General features: G+C 53.6%; 1 protein-coding gene across 1 annotated transcript in view; it reads left to right on the top strand.

Annotated features, from left to right (window-relative positions):
- Positions 1-3,361: 3,361 nt before the first annotated feature.
- Positions 3,362-17,154, top strand: part of LOC103601002 (corticotropin-releasing factor receptor 1-like) — a 42,403-nt gene continuing 28,610 nt past the window's right edge. Inside the window, exons 1-5 of the mRNA XM_008585380.1 lie at positions 3,362-3,367; positions 5,693-5,780; positions 6,195-6,250; positions 6,369-6,456; positions 14,603-14,722. Of these exons, the coding sequence (XP_008583602.1) occupies positions 3,362-3,367; positions 5,693-5,780; positions 6,195-6,250; positions 6,369-6,456; positions 14,603-14,722 (358 nt within the window). The remainder of the gene's footprint in view (positions 3,368-5,692; positions 5,781-6,194; positions 6,251-6,368; positions 6,457-14,602; positions 14,723-17,154) is intronic.

Below are 17,154 nucleotides of genomic sequence, written 5' to 3'. Positions count from 1 at the left end.
GTTCCTCTGGAACTTTTAGGACGTGGGGACAGCCCCAGCTGCCTCTAGGCCACCCCTCCCTCCCTCCAGTGGCCCTTCAGGACCCTCCCCAAAAGGTTAATTACCAAGTCATCCCATCAAAGGAAATTGCACTTTTGTGCCTTAAAGACTAAACTGAGCTTCAGCAACGAGTGGCCCTTCAGGACCCTCCCCAAAAGGTTAATTACCAAGTCATCCCATCAAAGGAAATTGTACTTTTGTGCCTTAAAGACTAAACTGAGCTTCAGCAACATAGTTATTTATGGTCTCTAATAAGCATTTTCCGGGTGTGATTAACCTTTATACCGAAGTCACATTGGGAATTGGGATGGCAGCTTTGATTTCTGCCATGCTCTATGCTGGCCCGGGGAGTGGGGGCGTGGGCAGCAGCTGGAGCAGGCAGCTGTCAAAGCCCAGCCCTCCCACCCCAGCCCTCCTCAGGCTCCTGCACCGATGCCATCTCCTCTGCCTGTCCCTCCTGTCAATGCCCTGTGCTGACTGGGGCCTGGCCAGGCCGGAGGCATCCTCCCCTCCTCCATCATTCATCAGCTTGCAAGACAGACATGGACCACCTGCTTACTGGGTCCTAGTCTGCCTTCGGCTTCTAAGAACAATTCTGTGACCTTGGACACCTCAACTACACCAGCTTGAAAATGGGGAGCATGAGACCTGCCCCATCTGCTTTCTGCAGCATGGTGTCCCTTCCATGTCAGGGACCCACTGGGTCCTGGGACAGGCATTGTATGTGATGCTCTAATGGAGCTGCACCACACCTAAGTCCTCAGACTTGACCTTCAAGGTTTGACTCTTTGGCGATTGGAGAGATTCATAGCTGAGGTGCAGGTTTTATTTGGGGAATTGGGGCTGCCAGGCTGGTGTACGGAAGTGGGCATTAGCTACTGGGTGAACCTAGTGCTCTGCCAGCTTCAGATTCTCAGCACCATTTTGGTTTTTCTACTAGCTGGAAAGTAGTAAATCCCATGAAGTCCTGAAAACTCTGTGTCAAAAATGGTTCTGGCCAGGCACAGTGGTGCATGCCTATAGTCCCAGCTACTCAAATGCACACACTGGGGATCACTTGAGCCCTGGAGTTCTGGGCTGTAGATACCATTGGGTATCTGCACTAAGTTTGGCATCAATATGATGACCTCCTGGGGAGTGGGGGACCACCAGGTTGTCAAAGGAGGGTGAGCCAGCTCAGATCAGAAACGGAGCAGGTCAAAACTCCTGTGCTGATTGGTAGTGAGATTGCCTGTGAGTAGCCACTGCACTCCAGCCTGGGCAACACAGTGAGTCCCCACCTCTTAAAAAAAAAAAGGTTCTGAAAGGAGAGCCAGTGGCTGGGGCTGATGATGGAGTGAAGGAGCGAACGGAGGGTCCAAGAAAGTGGACATTCTAAGGCCAAAAGCACTTTGATTTGATTTCAGAGAGGATGACATGTCCAGTTTAGGAGGCCCAGGCCTCTAAGGTGACCCCATTCACTATATGATCTTAGTTCTCACCCTTTTGCAGGGGGGCTAGACCTTGGTGAGAAGAGGAGGAAGCTATGAACCTTCCCCAGCAAAGTGGTTGTCAATACACACACCATTCTGCACCTAATTACAGGGTCTTCACACTGCCCACCCCCCTTATGTGTTCATGAACTCCAGAGTAAGTTTTAAGAGGAAACAAACAACATCCTTGAAACTTTGGGGGCCTGTTCCTGCCAGTGCAGTAATTGCTTATTGCTGGGGATAGAAAACTAGTGAACAAGGAAGCAGAGATCAGTAGGTGGTGGAAGGAAATGCGCAGGAAAACTCTGGGCTCTTCCCGGAAGTGTGATTCAGCAGTAAACCGGAAGCCTCTACAAACATTCTGCAGAGCAAGAGGTGGCGCAGGCACAGACTGCTATAGAGCTGAACTTTCCTGAGAGGAAAGGTTGGTTTGGGGATTTTAAGAAGCATTTTCTTTGCATAATGCGACACTGGCCCTCTGTTGGTAGAGAATGACTTTGTGAGCCATTAAGAACCGAGGAGACATAAGTGTCAGAGCGAAAGGCAGCTGAGAACAGACCAGCCCTTTGCCTGTGGCACTGGGTTTGGTTTTGTGATGAATCTGGATTTGCGTTGCTCCTCTGTGGATCCCAACGTAGAGATGCGAGAATCAGAACTTCTGGTCCATGTATTTGCCATCTAATCAGAACCTTGGGCCATAAGTCTTTGAACTGAGGGTTTTCGTGCTTTGGCACTAATCCAACACCTCCATCTGTGGCTTCATGAGCACAGGGTCCAGCACATGTACAGAGTGCTTTGGGGACAAGGGGCACATTGAAGGGGTAACTGAGTTGCTTTATTGGGAGGGTTGGGGAAGGTACTGCCAAGGGAAGGGGCCCTGGAACTGGTTTTTGAGGAATGCAGCGTTCAGCAGGTGCAGGTAGGGCAGGGAGAGGAGGTGGTGAAAACTGCACGGGGGGCAAAGGTGTGAAGACATAGGAAGGGGCGGGGTGCCGGAGAGACATTAGTCACTGGATGCAAAGAGAACATGATGTGCCTTCAAGGGGGATCTGAAAGACCCGAGCACAAAGCAGGGCTTAAGGGTTAGATGTATAATGGTGGAATGTCAGGCACCAGGGCTTTTTTTGAATGGGTGTTGCCAGTTTCTCTAATTTGCCTCTGGCTGAGCTGGTCTGGGAGCCCCAGTTTGAGTGTGTGTGTGTGTGTGTGTTGGGAGGTGGCATGGGCAGGGGTGAGGTGAGAAGCTTTGGAAGGGATTCCTAGTCCCCTTTGGAAGGGGCCTCTGGGCACAGCAGCTGAGCTGCCCCTCTGAGTGAGCTGAGCAGCTTTGTCATGAGGACACTGCTTTTTGCTTAGCCAGCAAGAGCCACTGGCCGGCTTGGTGGCTTCCTTCTCTCTCCACTTCTGTGTTTTCATTTGGAAAATGAGGGTAAAGATATTTCTCCATCTCTCTGGAGACTGGGAGGTTTAATTACTGATTAATAAAGTGTTGGAAGTTCCTTGGGGCCAGAGAGATGAATGGGTTTGTTATAATCACTCCCAAGTCCCTGGAGCAAGTTAGCTAACCCCAGCACTGTGTGCTGAGTGTCCCGAGTGCCAAGCATAGGACAGGGTTTGTTATAATCACTCCCAAGTCCCTAGAGCAAGTTAGCTAACCCCAGCACTGTGTGCTGAGTGTCCCGAGTGCCAAGCATAGGACAGGGGGTACAGGGCTGGGGGGTGCTTGGGAGCCTGGAGCTTGGTCCCATGAGAGCAGAGAGACCCCCTATGACATGACAGAAGGAGTGCACCAGCGAGGGCATGGAGTACACAAAGCCCACGAAGGACTCAGGCGTGTCACTGAGAGGACAATGCGGGTGAGTCATCAGGGTCGAGGGTGCTTCCTGCAGGTGGGGGCAGGACCAGACTCTGAGCAGGGGTGGGGATTACTCTATTGGGAGGGAGAGAGGGGTGCAGAGCCTGCCATCATCATCAGGACAGGAGTGGAAAGGAGTGGGTACTGGTGAAGATGCATGACCCTGGTGGGCTGGGATAGGGAGGACCTTCCCTCCAAGTGAGCACAGAAAGCTGGCCTTCGGAAAAGCGTGGGTTAGTTTGCTTCTAAGGATAGGGAGAGGGTCCTGAGGTCCGGAAAGGGTGAGTGGGGAAGAGTCGAGGGGAAGGGAGGACGGACAGCCACGGGGCAGGGGCGGTGGGGTCCTGCTGGGGAAAGCACATGGGCAGGGTGGACCAGGGTGGGGCGAGCCAGGCGTTCTCCTCAAGCACGACATGTACAGAGGCGCCAGAAACCTCAGCCGTCATGATAAATAACCTTTCAATATTACTACTGATTTCTCCTTTTGCCCCAAGCACCAATATGGCCCAGCACTGTTACTGGGCCTGCTTTTTTTTTTTTTAAGTTCTTGATATTTTGTTCATCATGGATTGGGGGTCACTAACTTAGGTTTAAAAAAATACGTTGCATTAAAATAGCACATGTCTTGTCTACTAGATTTTTGACAGTCCTTTAACTTTTGCTCCCTCCTCACCCAGTCCCAGCACTGCATGAGGGCTACGGGCTGCTGCGTGAGCTGGCCAGCACCCGGCTTTAGTCTACACTAGCAACTTGCTCGCTCAGTGACTGGGGCGAGCCCCTGCCTCTCTCCCGGTCTCATTTTTCCATTGTGAAGTCCTGAGACAGCTTCCAGAGCTAAGAGTCTGTGTGTGAAGTTCTGCCGTGAGTTTTGCACACAGTGTGGAAATGAGCAGAGGCTGTGCACCCTGGCCAGGGGGCCCTGGAGAGAGTCAGAGGGAGGGGGCCCCAGAAGGAAGAGCAGGGGAGCAGGGGTGGTGAAGAGTCTCGAGAGCAGCTTCAGGTTCACCATCCTGATCAGGTGACAGAGCATGCTAGTCACTGGGTGCCCAGGACCCACAGCTGGGGGGAGGGGCGGTTACAATGCTTCCCCCTCCCCAACCTCCCCGTGCTTCTTAACCCCTTGCAAGTCAAACCCCGGGAGAAACAACCTCCTCTCTTCCAACCCTTGACTAAATAAAAACCACCAAGTTTAAACCAGTCAACATGGCCTTATTGAGTGCCTATTATATACCTGAAACACAATGTCATTCATTAACTTATCAGTAAATATGAGTGCCACGAACAAAACAAAATCCCTGTCCTCATGCAGCATGCTGTGCCATTTACAAAACACTTCTGCATACATTGCATCGTGTAAGCGTGGGAGGGCTTTCAGGTGAGGCATCTGAAGCACAGAGAGGGCAAGTAACCTGCCCGTAGCAACACAGCAAAACTGGGGCTAGACCCCAGGTTTCTGTGACTTTAAATCTGTAGGGAGGGTGGTGACCTCAAGGGAGGGGACACAATGGTTGCAGGAGGATGTTGTTGAAGAAGGGGCAGCCCTCCAGGTATGGGGCCCATGCCACTCTCCTCCCAAGTGGTCTGAAATTCTGAAATGAGAGTGACATAGAGCCCTCGGGGAGGTTAAAGGGCAAATGTTCTCCCTGGAATAGGACAGCCATCTCTCCAGACACACTTATCCCTTCACCTCTCTGAGCCTCAGTTTCCTCATCTGCAAATAGGCACAGCCACACCAGCGCCAAGAAGAATAAAGTGTCCTTGCAGATGTAAAAGGGCTTGATAAACCATGAGGCACAATTTGTAGTGATAGGTAATTAGCCAGGCAGGGATGAGGGCTCAGGGAGCAGCTCATTAAACAAGAGGCCAGGAGCGCCTACATCTCTGGAGGTGGAGAGGGAGGCAGGTGCATTAGTGAAGGTCTGTGAGTCTGCAGTGCTCAGCAGGCAGGTGGGAGAGCATGTGTGTGTGTGTGTGTGTGTGTGTGTGTGGTGGGACACAGTTGGGCAATGCTTGGGGATCCCATGGCATGGAGGTGGCTTCCTCTGGTAGAGCCTCGCTGGAGGTCCCAGCCCCGAGGATAAAATTCACCTTTGCCCTTGGAGCTCGGGCTCCTTCACTTACCCACCTCCCTACCAGGCCCCTCCAAGAGCAGGGGAGCTCCAGATCTTCCAGACAGAGAGGACAAGGGGGGAGGAGAGGGAGGAGACTGTGAGAAGTGTCTGGGAAGAGACTGGACTAAGAGGCGGAAGCGAGGGGAGGCAGGAAGCTGCAGGCCACACTGCTCATGGCACCAGCCTAACTGTCCCTCATCTCCCTGTGCCCACAGGCCCTTCTCCTTCTGGGGCTGAACCCTGTGTCCGCCTCCCTCCAGGACCAGCACTGTGAGAGCCTGTCCCTTGCCAGCAACATCTCCGGTGAGTGCCCCCAACCCCGTCCTGCAAGATTCCAGGTCTCCCAGGGCCTGCGCACAGAGCCTAAGGCAGGAATAGCAGGGAGATTTCCTCTCCAGGGCTCCAGGCACTTCGTCATGTCTCCGTGAAGTGCTGTGTTGAGAAGGATCCTGAAGCTGGGTGTAAGTTTGGTGGGAAAGAGCTGCGATTAAGTTAACAGCGTGTGTGTGTGTGTGTGTGTGTGTGTGTGTGTGTGTGTGTGTGTGTGTGTGTGGTGGGACACAGTTGGGCAATGCTTGGGGATCCCATGGCATGGAGGTGGCTTCCTCTGGTAGAGCCTCGCTGGAGGTCCCAGCCCCGAGGATAAAATTCACCTTTGCCCTTGGAGCTTGGGCTCCTTCACTTACCCACCTCCCTACCAGGCCCCTCCAAGAGCAGGGGAGCTCCAGATCTTCCAGACAGAGAGGACAAGGGGGGAGGAGAGGGAGGAGACTGTGAGAAGTGTCTGGGAAGAGACTGGACTAAGAGGCGGAAGCGAGGGGAGGCAGGAAGCTGCAGGCCACACTGCTCATGGCACCAGCCTAACTGTCCCTCATCTCCCTGTGCCCACAGGCCCTTCTCCTTCTGGGGCTGAACCCTGTGTCCGCCTCCCTCCAGGACCAGCACTGTGAGAGCCTGTCCCTTGCCAGCAACATCTCCGGTGAGTGCCCCCAACCCCGTCCTGCAAGATTCCAGGTCTCCCAGGGCCTGCGCACAGAGCCTAAGGCAGGAATAGCAGGGAGATTTCCTCTCCAGGGCTCCAGGCACTTCGTCATGTCTCCGTGAAGTGCTGTGTTGAGAAGGATCCTGAAGCTGGGTGTAAGTTTGGTGGGAAAGAGCTGCGATTAAGTTAACAGCATCTGCCGTGGGCACAGGAGGAACATCAGAAAGTAAGCCCAGTAGTTATTTTCCTGCTTTAGGGTGGGCAACAGGGGAAGGCATCTCAGACCTTGCTGCTGGGCTGTGACTCAGGGATGCATCCAGCGAGGAAGAGAGGCTGCTGTTTTCTGCTGCTAAAAAGGCCCAAAGTGTAACACTGTGTGATGCTAACTACGCACCAGGCACTGTTGCAGGAATTTGAGATATATTAACCCAATTATCACAATGTCCTCCTGAGCTAGGTGCTGTGAGCCTCATTTTGCACCTAGGGAAACTGAAGCACAGAGAAGCACTAGAAAGTGACGGAGCACTGAGCGGAGCACAGGCAGTCTGGCTTCTGGTGTGCTCTTCAACGTGAGCCTCATTTTGCACCTAGGGAAACTGAAGCACAGAGAAGCACTAGAAAGTGACGGAGCGCTGAGCGGAGTACAGGCAGTCTGGCTTCTGGTGTGCTCTTCAATACCAAGCTCTATACCTCCTCCATAGAAAATACTGGCTAACTTTACCATTTACAAAGTGCTTTGCGATAATTATTTTATCCTCACGGGAGTTTAAAACCTGACATTTGTACAGATGAGGAAACTGAGGCACGGAAGAGTTACATAACTCTCCCAGGACCACACAGCCAGTACGTGGCAATGGCTAGGACCCAAGTCTAGGTCTTTGGGCTCCTGAGGCCATGCCTGTTCTAACTTTGAGTGTGGTCCCGAGGACGGCTGCTGCTGGGCAAAAATGGAGAAGGCGTCCTGCACCTGAGGGTCTTTGGGAGGCTCCTTTGATCCTTGATTTTCCTCTTCCAGTCTCTCCTTGATTCACTCCGACTCATTAACTGAGCACCTGTTATGCAGCATATCCCATGCAAGGCACTGGGGGAAGAAAGAAGGATGCACAGTCTGGTGCAGGAGTCAAGTCCTGGAATAAACGCATGTACTGTAAGGCAGAGCGCAAGACACGTGCTAACAGAGAAATGGACACAAGTGTGTAGCAGGAGGCGGGAGGGGTTCATTGTGAGGCCACGCCACTACTGGGTGTTATTGTTGGTAACATCAGTAGGCTTTTAAAAGTGCTTACGGTATAGCTGGAATGAAGGGAAGATACTTGTCACAAATTGCTCCCTATGATGGAGGTGGCGGGGAGGTTAGGACAGGGGTGGTGCAAATCCAACAAGGCTTCCTGAAGGAGGAGGTCTCAAAGGTGAGTTTTAAGAGAGACTCTTGAGTGTGGACTGGGCGAGAAGAGCCAGTGTCCTCAGCCAAAGCAAGAGTTGACCGAGGACTAGTAGGTGGGTCTGGTGGAAGGACAGGGAGGGACTTGGAGGGAGGAGTGGTAAGCCTGGGGGGCGGCACTGGGAGCCTGGAGCACCAGGCTGCAGAGTTGGCTGAGCTGGGCCATGGGGAACGGGGAAGTAAGTTCTCGGGCAGGAGTCTGGAGTTCTAGCAGAGAGAGATGGGGAGGAAGGAGACCTGCTCAGAGGCTGGACCTGAGAGGAAAGGCTCCACCCCCAGCCCTTCCTGCCAGGGGCCAGGTCAGGCTTCATTAACTTGCTTGTTGTGCTCAGGAGGAGGGACATCTCCGAGCCCATGCAGGTGTCACCTGTCCTTGGAGGCAGCAGGCCATGATGAATGGCATTCATTCCCTGGTGATTTGTACTCTGTGCCCCCACTCCCAGCCTGGCCCAGCCTGCCTGGCATCATGGTACGCGATCCATCACCTTCCACAACAGCTCTGATAACGGGCCATTTGTCTTCTGAGGCTGAGACCTACCCAGGCCGATGGGCACTGGTAGAGACAGATGGTGAGGGTGGGGCAGAGGGGCCGGGACAGATGGATGGGCGTTTGGCTGGGGCAGCTGGCACTGAGCCAGAGCCTGTGGGGGGCCCCTCACATGCCTCATGCCAGGAGCAGGGAGTGGGTGGGTCTCCAGAGCTGAGGCTCTACCATGTGGCAGATCACAGATGACAACTTATACAATCATGGCAGGAGTATTTCAATGCCAGAAAGTAATAAAATTATTGATTAATGACATCACAGACAAATAGAATCAGAGTTGACAAGGACCTGGGGTCATTAGTTTCTATCCCCTTAAGGTAGAAAATGATAATAACAGCTAATATTATATAGTTCCCACTACGTGTTGGACTCCATTCTCAGTGCTTTGTTCTCATTCAATCATCACAACAATATTGTCAGGAAGTATTTTTATCCCCACTTTATAGAAGAGGAACCTGAGGCTCAGAGAGGTTAAGTAACTTGCCCAAGCACACACAGTTACTAAACAGTGGCCCCAACACTTGAACCAAGTGGGCCTGATTCCAGAGTTTACCACCAGCACCACATTGTAGAGCCACTCAGAGAGCCACAGTGCCCAGGGCCCCATGTGGTCAGTTATTTGGGGTGCAGTGTCACCCCTGCAGTTTCCCGTACCCATATTAGGTTTGCACATGGCCCCAAATTTTCCTCAGTACCTACTATGTGCCTGGCATTGTACTAGGTATTGGGAATTCAAAAACAAAGAGCCCACAAACACACAAGAGGCTCACATGCACTTATCCTGATGTGTCACACGCCCTTCAACTTTCTGCTTTGCCCAGCCAAAGAGGAAGCAGCTCAACCACGAGGTGGCCAAGCAAAGACCAGGACTCTCTGCCTGCCCTCTGCCACCCTGTCCATGCCAGGTGACCCAGGCATAACCCCTGCCCATTCATCCCAGCAATACATTCCTCTGAAAGGACAAGAATGTGTGTTTCAGAGACTGCCCTTGGGCCGCCTGGCTGCTCTCTCTAGGCAGCCTTGACTGAGTCCCTCTCCTGGGTTTAAACCAAACAGGGGGATGGGCTTCCCAGCTGCAGAGCTGCTGCCAAGTGCCTGCCTACCTTGTAGTTCATTTAGCAGCCTCTGACAGGAGCACTGGCATCACTGGGACGGGAGCCAGGTTCCAATCTCCCTCTGAAGTTATTTAGCATGGGAGGATCTACTGAGCACATTTGGACCCTAAGCCTGATGGGAGGCGAACTGTGTAACCTACCTGGGGGAAGAAACCAGTGCGCAATTGTGCACAGGCAGTAAGTAGACTACCTTCAAAGGATTCTTATCCATCCATTAAAGCAGGCTCCCCAGGAACCGAACACAGAAGGGATTTTCCAGAGGCAGGTGGGAGCCCTCCACATTGCTCCCCTCCTCTCTTCCCTCCCTTTGCAATGATCTGGGGCAGTCTGTCCCCAGTGCTCCCATGAGAAATCACAGTGTGGGCCCCTGTGCATTTGCTTTGTGCATGTTTGGGGAAGGAGGAAGATGGAGGACCAGTTTTATACATTACATTAGCTCACCTGACTCCCTCCCACGTGAAAGCCTGTAGTGACCAGGGCTGGTGAGTGGGTTGATTCCACCTCTCCCCACCCCCAGGCAAAATGCTCAGAGATCTAGCTGCCCTGTGAATGAGGCAGTGAGCCACCAGATGATGGGAATGCCAGCAGCTCAAACACACCAAGCACATACCGCCTCAGCACCTTCGTAGTTGCTGTTTTCTCTGCCTAGAACACGCTTCCCCCAGGCATACACACGGTTCCCTCCCTCCCTTCCTTTAGTTCTCTGCTTAAATGTTAGTACTTTAGAGACCACTAAATCAAAATAGTACCCCTGTCAGTCTTTATCTCCTTACACTGCTCAGTTTTTCTCCAAAGCATTTCTCACTGGTTCACAGATATGTGTTTGTTTGCTTGCTTATTATCTCCCCACTAGAATGTAATCATTTTATAATGATTCTATAATGCCCCATGAGGGCAGGGCATTTATTTTATTCATTACCGTGTCCCCAGCCTCTAGAATACTTGTTAAAGAGCCAAGTTATCAGTATCCCTATCTGTACCTAACCTGACCAGGAGGGGCGCTGTGGGACAGGGGGCTGTGGGCCAGGTTCGGCTCGTAATAGCAGCTCCGCCTTCGTGCAGCTGGCTAGTAAATCTGTTTGGCTATTTGCAAGGCTGGCTTATCCTGGTCCAAACTGCTCCTCACCCCAGAACGATGATACCCGGGAAGATAGCCCCCAGGAGAGCAGAAGACGTTGAGCATTTGTGGCAGTGGGACCTTGAGGGGACGTGGGCCAAGAATCAGAATCCAACAGCCAACAGCCCTAACCTTGAGGTCCTGATAGCCACCAGGCTGAGTGACACGAAGACTGGCTTCCTCCTGCCGTCTCCCCTTCCTAGCCAGGAGATCGACCGCCTCCCTATCCCCAGCACCTCTGACATCATCTTTCTCCGTACCTCTCTCTCGTGGCTTTCCCTCTGCGTCTCCCTGTTTTACCCTTGCTGTCTTCTTGTCTCCTATTTCCACTCCCCCCTCCCCCTCTCTTTTCTCCTCCTCAAAGAGTAGTTGGGTGGATTGAGTGAGTGGCACGAATTTCGTCATGCAAAGCCCCCTTCACAGTGCCTGGTATACGGTGGTCGTGGTGGTAAACACATGTTCATTTCCTCCCGTCCCGCCTCGTCCTATACGACCGTTCCCTTTTAGGCCCTGTCTCTCCTGGGTCCCCAGGGACCCTCGTACTCCTTCTTCCCGGACCCGGTGTCTGCAGGGCCCGGAGCGGGAGGTGCGAACGCCCCGAGGCAGGACACATTGCTGGAAGGCGCCGTGCCCCGCAGGCAGTCCCAGGCCGGGCCTCTGGTCCCCTCGTCCTCCACCTTCTTTTCCGCTTCTCTCCCGCCTCTCCCGGCTCCTCCTGCTCGCTAAAACCACGTGTCCCACGCCCCTGTGCGTGTTTAGCGTGTATTTCGTCGCCTGAGCCCAGCCGCCACTCCGGATTGGCTCGCGCACCTCTGGCCACGCCCCGCGTAGCTCCACCCCTTCCCTGGACCCCGCCCCCAGCCCCTGCCCCCGGCGGGCGCCCCGGCCTTTTACTCTGGGAAAGCGGGGCCTTGGGTCCTGACCCCTTTCGTTTGGCTCCTCTTCGTTGTTGCCGCCTCCCTCCTTCTTCCCGTCTCTCGCACAGACTTGCATTCCCTCCAGGGTTCTCTGGGCTCTTAATGCAAAGCTCGCGTCTGCGGCTGGATTCCCGGCGCCACCTCCAGGCAGCCTTCGTGAGCCGCAGGGGACAGGAGCCCGGACTGGCGCCCGCTGTGGAGCCCTGGGAAGAGCCCTGGGCTGGCGTCAAAAGACCAGCGTTCAGAATCCACTTCTGCCTCTTCGAATCTTTGGACACTTAGTATTTTGGGATAAGCCGTTTGACTGCTCAGTTCCTTATCTGTAAAATTGGGAGGATTAGCACCCACGTTGGGAGGTGGTGTGAGACCCATGGGAGGTACCACCGGATCCGAACCACAGACCAGGGGTAAATAGCCTTCTGCGCTGCCCACCCCCGTATGGGTCCCCATATCCCGGGACCAGCTGTGGGCCGGGCGGGACTGTGATTAGAGCCCTTGAGCACAGGGCGCTGGCAGGTGCTGGGTCCTCCGGGCCAGGAGGCCCATACGCTCAGTGGCCACCCTCTACCTTGGTTCTGGCCTGGTCCTGGCTGTGGCTGGTGCCCAGTCCTTCCCTACGCTCTGTTATTGGCAGAGGGGGATCTGGGGAACTGCCCAGGGAAGGGAGGGAGGCCAGATGCCACACTGAGAGGGTGTGTTAGGCACCGTTCCATACACTGCCACACATGACATCCCATTTATCTTCCCAGTGCCTAGGTCAGTACATGCTGTGAACGAATGGGTGAGTGAATGAATGAACAACCTTCTGGGGAGGTGTGATGTTGTCATTAAATGAGGTGGTATATGTAAAGCACCTGGCATGTGCCTGGCACACAGTATGGCCTCAATAAATGCTGCTCCTTTCTCTGCTGCCTCCTTGACCGTCCCCCCACCCCCTTTGACTTATTTCTTTGCAAAACGTAGGGTACTCAGCACTTGATTTAGAGCCAAAAACACCTGGCTATGAGTCTTGATTTTTTTTTTTTTTTCACACTTTGACTCATGACCTCGGGCAAGTCATTTAGCTTCCCCGGGCCTCAATTTCCCCATCTGTAAAAGGGGAATAATGACATTGCAGGACACATGAAGATCAAACAAAATAGATAAAGAAGAGCTTTGAAGTCGCAGTGCACGGTTCATGATGTTATCCCCCCACCTCCATGGCCACATGCCTCCAGCTTCCCCCAGCCTTGGGGCTCAGTGCTATCAGCATGATCTATGACTGATAAAATCCCAACCTGGCACACTTCGTGATGATATTTCACGGAGACTCCACTGTGTCACAGCCCCAGGTTTTGCCCACTCCAACCACTGGCCCACCATCTCCTCAGATCTATTAAGCCCCAATCCAGATTTCTTTCTCTTTCAATTAAGTCACTTGACCTTAAGGCCTGTTCTCTTTGAGCCCTGATTTGCAGGAACACCCTGTGAATAGTTTTGATTAGAAAGAAAAACAGCCATATGGTACAAGCACTGCTCCGCACTACCCTGAGTCCAGTAGGGAAAAGAAGCCAATTTAACCCAATGCTGTTTCCCAAGAGACTGGGACAGACTAATTTGGGCAGGAAATGGCGCTGCTCCGCACTACCCTGAGTCCAGTAGGGAAAAGAAGCCAATTTAACCCAATGCTGTTTCCTGAGAGATTGGGACAGACTAATTTGGGCAGGAAATGGCGGGCAGGCCCCAACCAGGGCTTGGCAGCTGCTAATGCAGGGCTGCCCCTGACTCCCATTGGTTCATAGCTCTCCCTGGCCTGTCTGTGAATTCTTGTGCCAGTTCCAGGTTATTAACCCCCTCATGCCCTGATGGGGACGCTGGTGTACCGGCCTCATGCTGAGAAGGGCATGAAAGCAGAGAAAGCAGGGACAGCATCAGAAGGGATGCCAGGACTGTGCCAGGGGTGCTCAGACCCCACCCCTTGAAGACCGTATCCCTCCTACCCTTCTGAAGTGTCACTGTGTCCTTGACTCAGCCCCAACATACATACATACACCCGCGTGTGTGCACACACACACATTTACTCCAAAAAGCTCTTTGAATAAGGGAAAATATTTGGCAGGGGACTTTGACATCCTCTCCCTAGTTCAGCTGTTTATGTCTCTTTTGAGTTACAGACCGCTTTGAGAATCTAACAAGAAGCAATGGGCCCCTTCCCAATTAAAATACATACACCAAATTTTTCATTATATTCAGGGTCTCTATGAACACTGAAGCCTCCAATGAACTGAGATTAAGAATTTTTGGTCCAGCCCAACCACTTTATTTTATTATAGATGAAGACAGTAAGGCCCAGAAAGGGCAAGTGACTTGCCTATGGTTACACAACAAATTAGTAGCAGAACTCCTTCTGAAGCAATGGGCCCAGACTCCCAGTTCAGTACTCTTTCCACTCCCCCAAATGGTGTCTCCCTCCCTTTCTCAGTCGATCCTCTCATGGCTCAGCACAGACCAGAGCACAGGGTATGCTCAGTAAGTTTGGTTATCAGGCCAACTGGAAGCTGGAAAAACTTCACTTTGCTCTTTCTTCCCTGCAGGGCCAGGGTAGATGTGCTTTGGTTCCAGAGACATGTGAGGCGGCTGGGTCTGGGGTTGGTTGGGCCTGTTCTAGAATGTTCCCATGAAGTCTCAGAGCTCCAGTCTATCACCAAATGAGGGACCGACAGAAGCATCCTCATGCTACAGAGTAGGGGACCTGAAGCACCCCCAGCCATCCTCCCAATGCCGGCCAGGACCTTAGCTTTTAACATCACCCCCAACCATCTCCTCCTCTGCTCTGGAACCTACACTGGCTCCCTAGTTCCATAGCATCAAACTCAGATTTCTTCCCCTGGTGTCTCCCCAGCATAGAACAAGCTCACGTCTGTATCGGGGTTATTGTTCTTGTCCTGTTCCCAGTTGGTGTGGGGATGGGAACCAGTGGGGAGGTGGGCAGGACTCTTGCTCTGCCTCACCAGCCATCTCTGCCCCCAGAACTGCAGTGCAACACGTCCGTGGACCTCATCGGCACCTGCTGGCCCCAGAGCCCAGCGGGGCAGCTGGTGGCTCGGCCCTGCCCTGCCTTTTTCTACGGTGTCCGCTACAACACCACAAGTAAGGAACAAGGTGGAGGGTGGGCCATCTGCTGGGAGGTGGGGGAAATGATGATGATAATAGTAACTCTAATACCTCTCATGGGTACAGCCACTATTTGCCAAAGGCCAGCTCTGTGCCCTGCTGGGCACTCTGTGCTCATTCCTGCTGATTCTTACAATGCTGCTGGAACACACTATCACCCATTGTATAACTAAGTCCTCTGAGGCTCAGAGAAGTTAAGGAACTTACCCAACACCACCAGTGGGCAAGGGGTAAAGCTGGAATTTGCATCCAGATCTGTCTGACACTTTCTACTGTAGTTAACAAACTTCAGGTTAGTCTGTTTGAGCCTGCAACAGCCCCATGAGGTAGGGCAGGAATCATCAGAGCAGTCCCAACTTTGCACATGAGAACCCTGAGTCTGAGGTGACCTGCCCAGGGCCCTCCAGCCAGGAGGTGGGGGACCCAGAGTTTTAGATCCACAGGCAGGGGTTTGGCTTGCATCCCAGGCTCATAGGTGAGGTGGGAGTGGGGCGGGACTGACCCAGGGTCTGTTCAGACACTTGATCTCCATGTAGATACCTCACCCCTGAGGCCCTGAACCCCCACTGCCAGGCTTTGCAGCTCTTTGCTATACCACCTGTCACCTCAGAATTAATTTACTGTCCTCTGTCAATGACTCAGGTCCCTGCTTATCAAGAGGGCAACAGCTGCAGGCCAGAGGCCCTAACCTGTCCAAGGGAGGGTGGGGGCCCAGATCCCTGGGGTCGGGGCCCTTCCTGCCTGGTGGGCCTGAGCTCAGACCCAAGTGGATACCGGGGGGTGACCGTAGCCACCAGGGGGTTCACTCACTGCGTGGTCTCCAGGACATTTTCCCCCCTCTTATCCCTGGCCCAGCCTGGTGTGTGACTGTGGCCCTTCCCTGGGAGGTGTTCAGGCAAGGCAGGAAGCTGGAACAGCCAGATCCAGTGGATTCATGTGTCTGCAACCATGTCCTGGCCATAGGAGGGACCCAAGAGAAGGAGAAGAAACACCGGGAAGGGTGTGGGGACTAAGAGGAAATGAGAGTAGGAAGAAGGAGAGATGGGCCTAGGAGGTCGCGTAAGTCAAAGAGGTGAGTCCGGGGATGCACAGTCAGCCAGCCTCCAATTTAGTAGCACCCACCTTACAATAAGGAAATCGAGGCACAGAGAGGCTAATAACCTGCCCAAGGTTAGAGAGCTTGCATGCAGAGTCAGAACCTGGGAAGCCAGAACCTGCCCACTGCCCCACTCACAATGCTGTGTGCTCAGTCTTTCTGGAGCTCCCAGGACGGAGGCAGCACTGGGGCTGGCGAATCGGCGGGTGAGGGAATCCGGGAGCAGGTCCCTCCCCCTCACCGTGGCACCAGGCCTGTCAGTACCACTTCTAAAGTGATTCTCATGCCCGACTCTTCCTGCCCTCCTTCCCCAATGCCACTGCCCCAGTCCTGATCTCTAACCCTAGCCCTGGATTCATCAATCCCCCACTATCAAGGCCTCAGTTGGAGTCAGCCCTCTGTGGTCCCCCATTGCCTCTGTGGTCAAGTCCGTGCTCCTGAACAGGGCCTGCCAGGCCCTCTGTGGTCCCAGCCCTGCCCACCTTTGCAGCCAGCCCCGGCCACTCGCACAAGCTCCCTCCACTCCTGTCCCCAGGGGTTACTTGACAGGTCCCAAATAAGTGTTTTCAGGCGTTAGTGCCTGGGCACGTGCTACTCAATTTGCTGTCCCTGCCTTAAGTGGAAGCCAGGAATCCTGGGTTCTAGTCCCAGCTCTGCCTGTAACTGATTAAGGAACCCTAGGCACAGGCCCTCTCTGGACCTCTGTTTCTCCACCTGTGGGAGGGTGAAGGGTTGGGGTGAGGTGCTCTCTAGACTTCCTCATTCTTCTCTCTGTGACCCCAGGAAAAGAGCTGGGTGATGGTCCCTTGACATGAGGTCGGCATTTCAGGGCAGGGCTGGAAGAGTCCCCTTTCCTGATGCCCCAGGGCCAGATGAGGAGCGCGCCCAGCCATGCAATCAGGAGCGGGTGGGAACCCAGAGCTGTGCCTCATCATCAGGCGCTAATTAGTTGATTTACTGATGAGATGCTGCCAGGACTTCTGGGCCTTCCCCTTATGCCACTCCTGCTGCACCCAGTCTTCAAAGGGATGGGAAGCATTTCCAAAAATATCCACTTTCCCGTGATTCTTGGGGAGGACTGCTCAGCTCAGCAGTTAAAGACAAGGAGGTGCATCCTCCCTGGCAACAACTCCCTCTCGTTGGGCCTCGTTGTTTCAGGATCACCTCCTTCCTCCCCCGAAGCTTGATTCTCTTGCATGGCCCAGCCTTGGGAGGGCCTCCAGGCTGTGGGGGTATCTGGCGGGGGGGGGGGGGTTGAGCAAAGGGGCCTCCTCCCATAATCTGCACCAGCACCCCCCTTGATTGGGTCAAG

Source organism: Galeopterus variegatus, unplaced genomic scaffold (genome assembly GCF_000696425.1).
Source record: "Galeopterus variegatus unplaced genomic scaffold, G_variegatus-3.0.2 Scaffold3544, whole genome shotgun sequence".
NCBI lineage: Eukaryota > Metazoa > Chordata > Mammalia > Dermoptera > Cynocephalidae > Galeopterus > Galeopterus variegatus.
The sequence above is the reverse complement of the archived record's forward strand: the minus strand, read 5'-3'. Positions and strand labels throughout refer to the sequence as shown.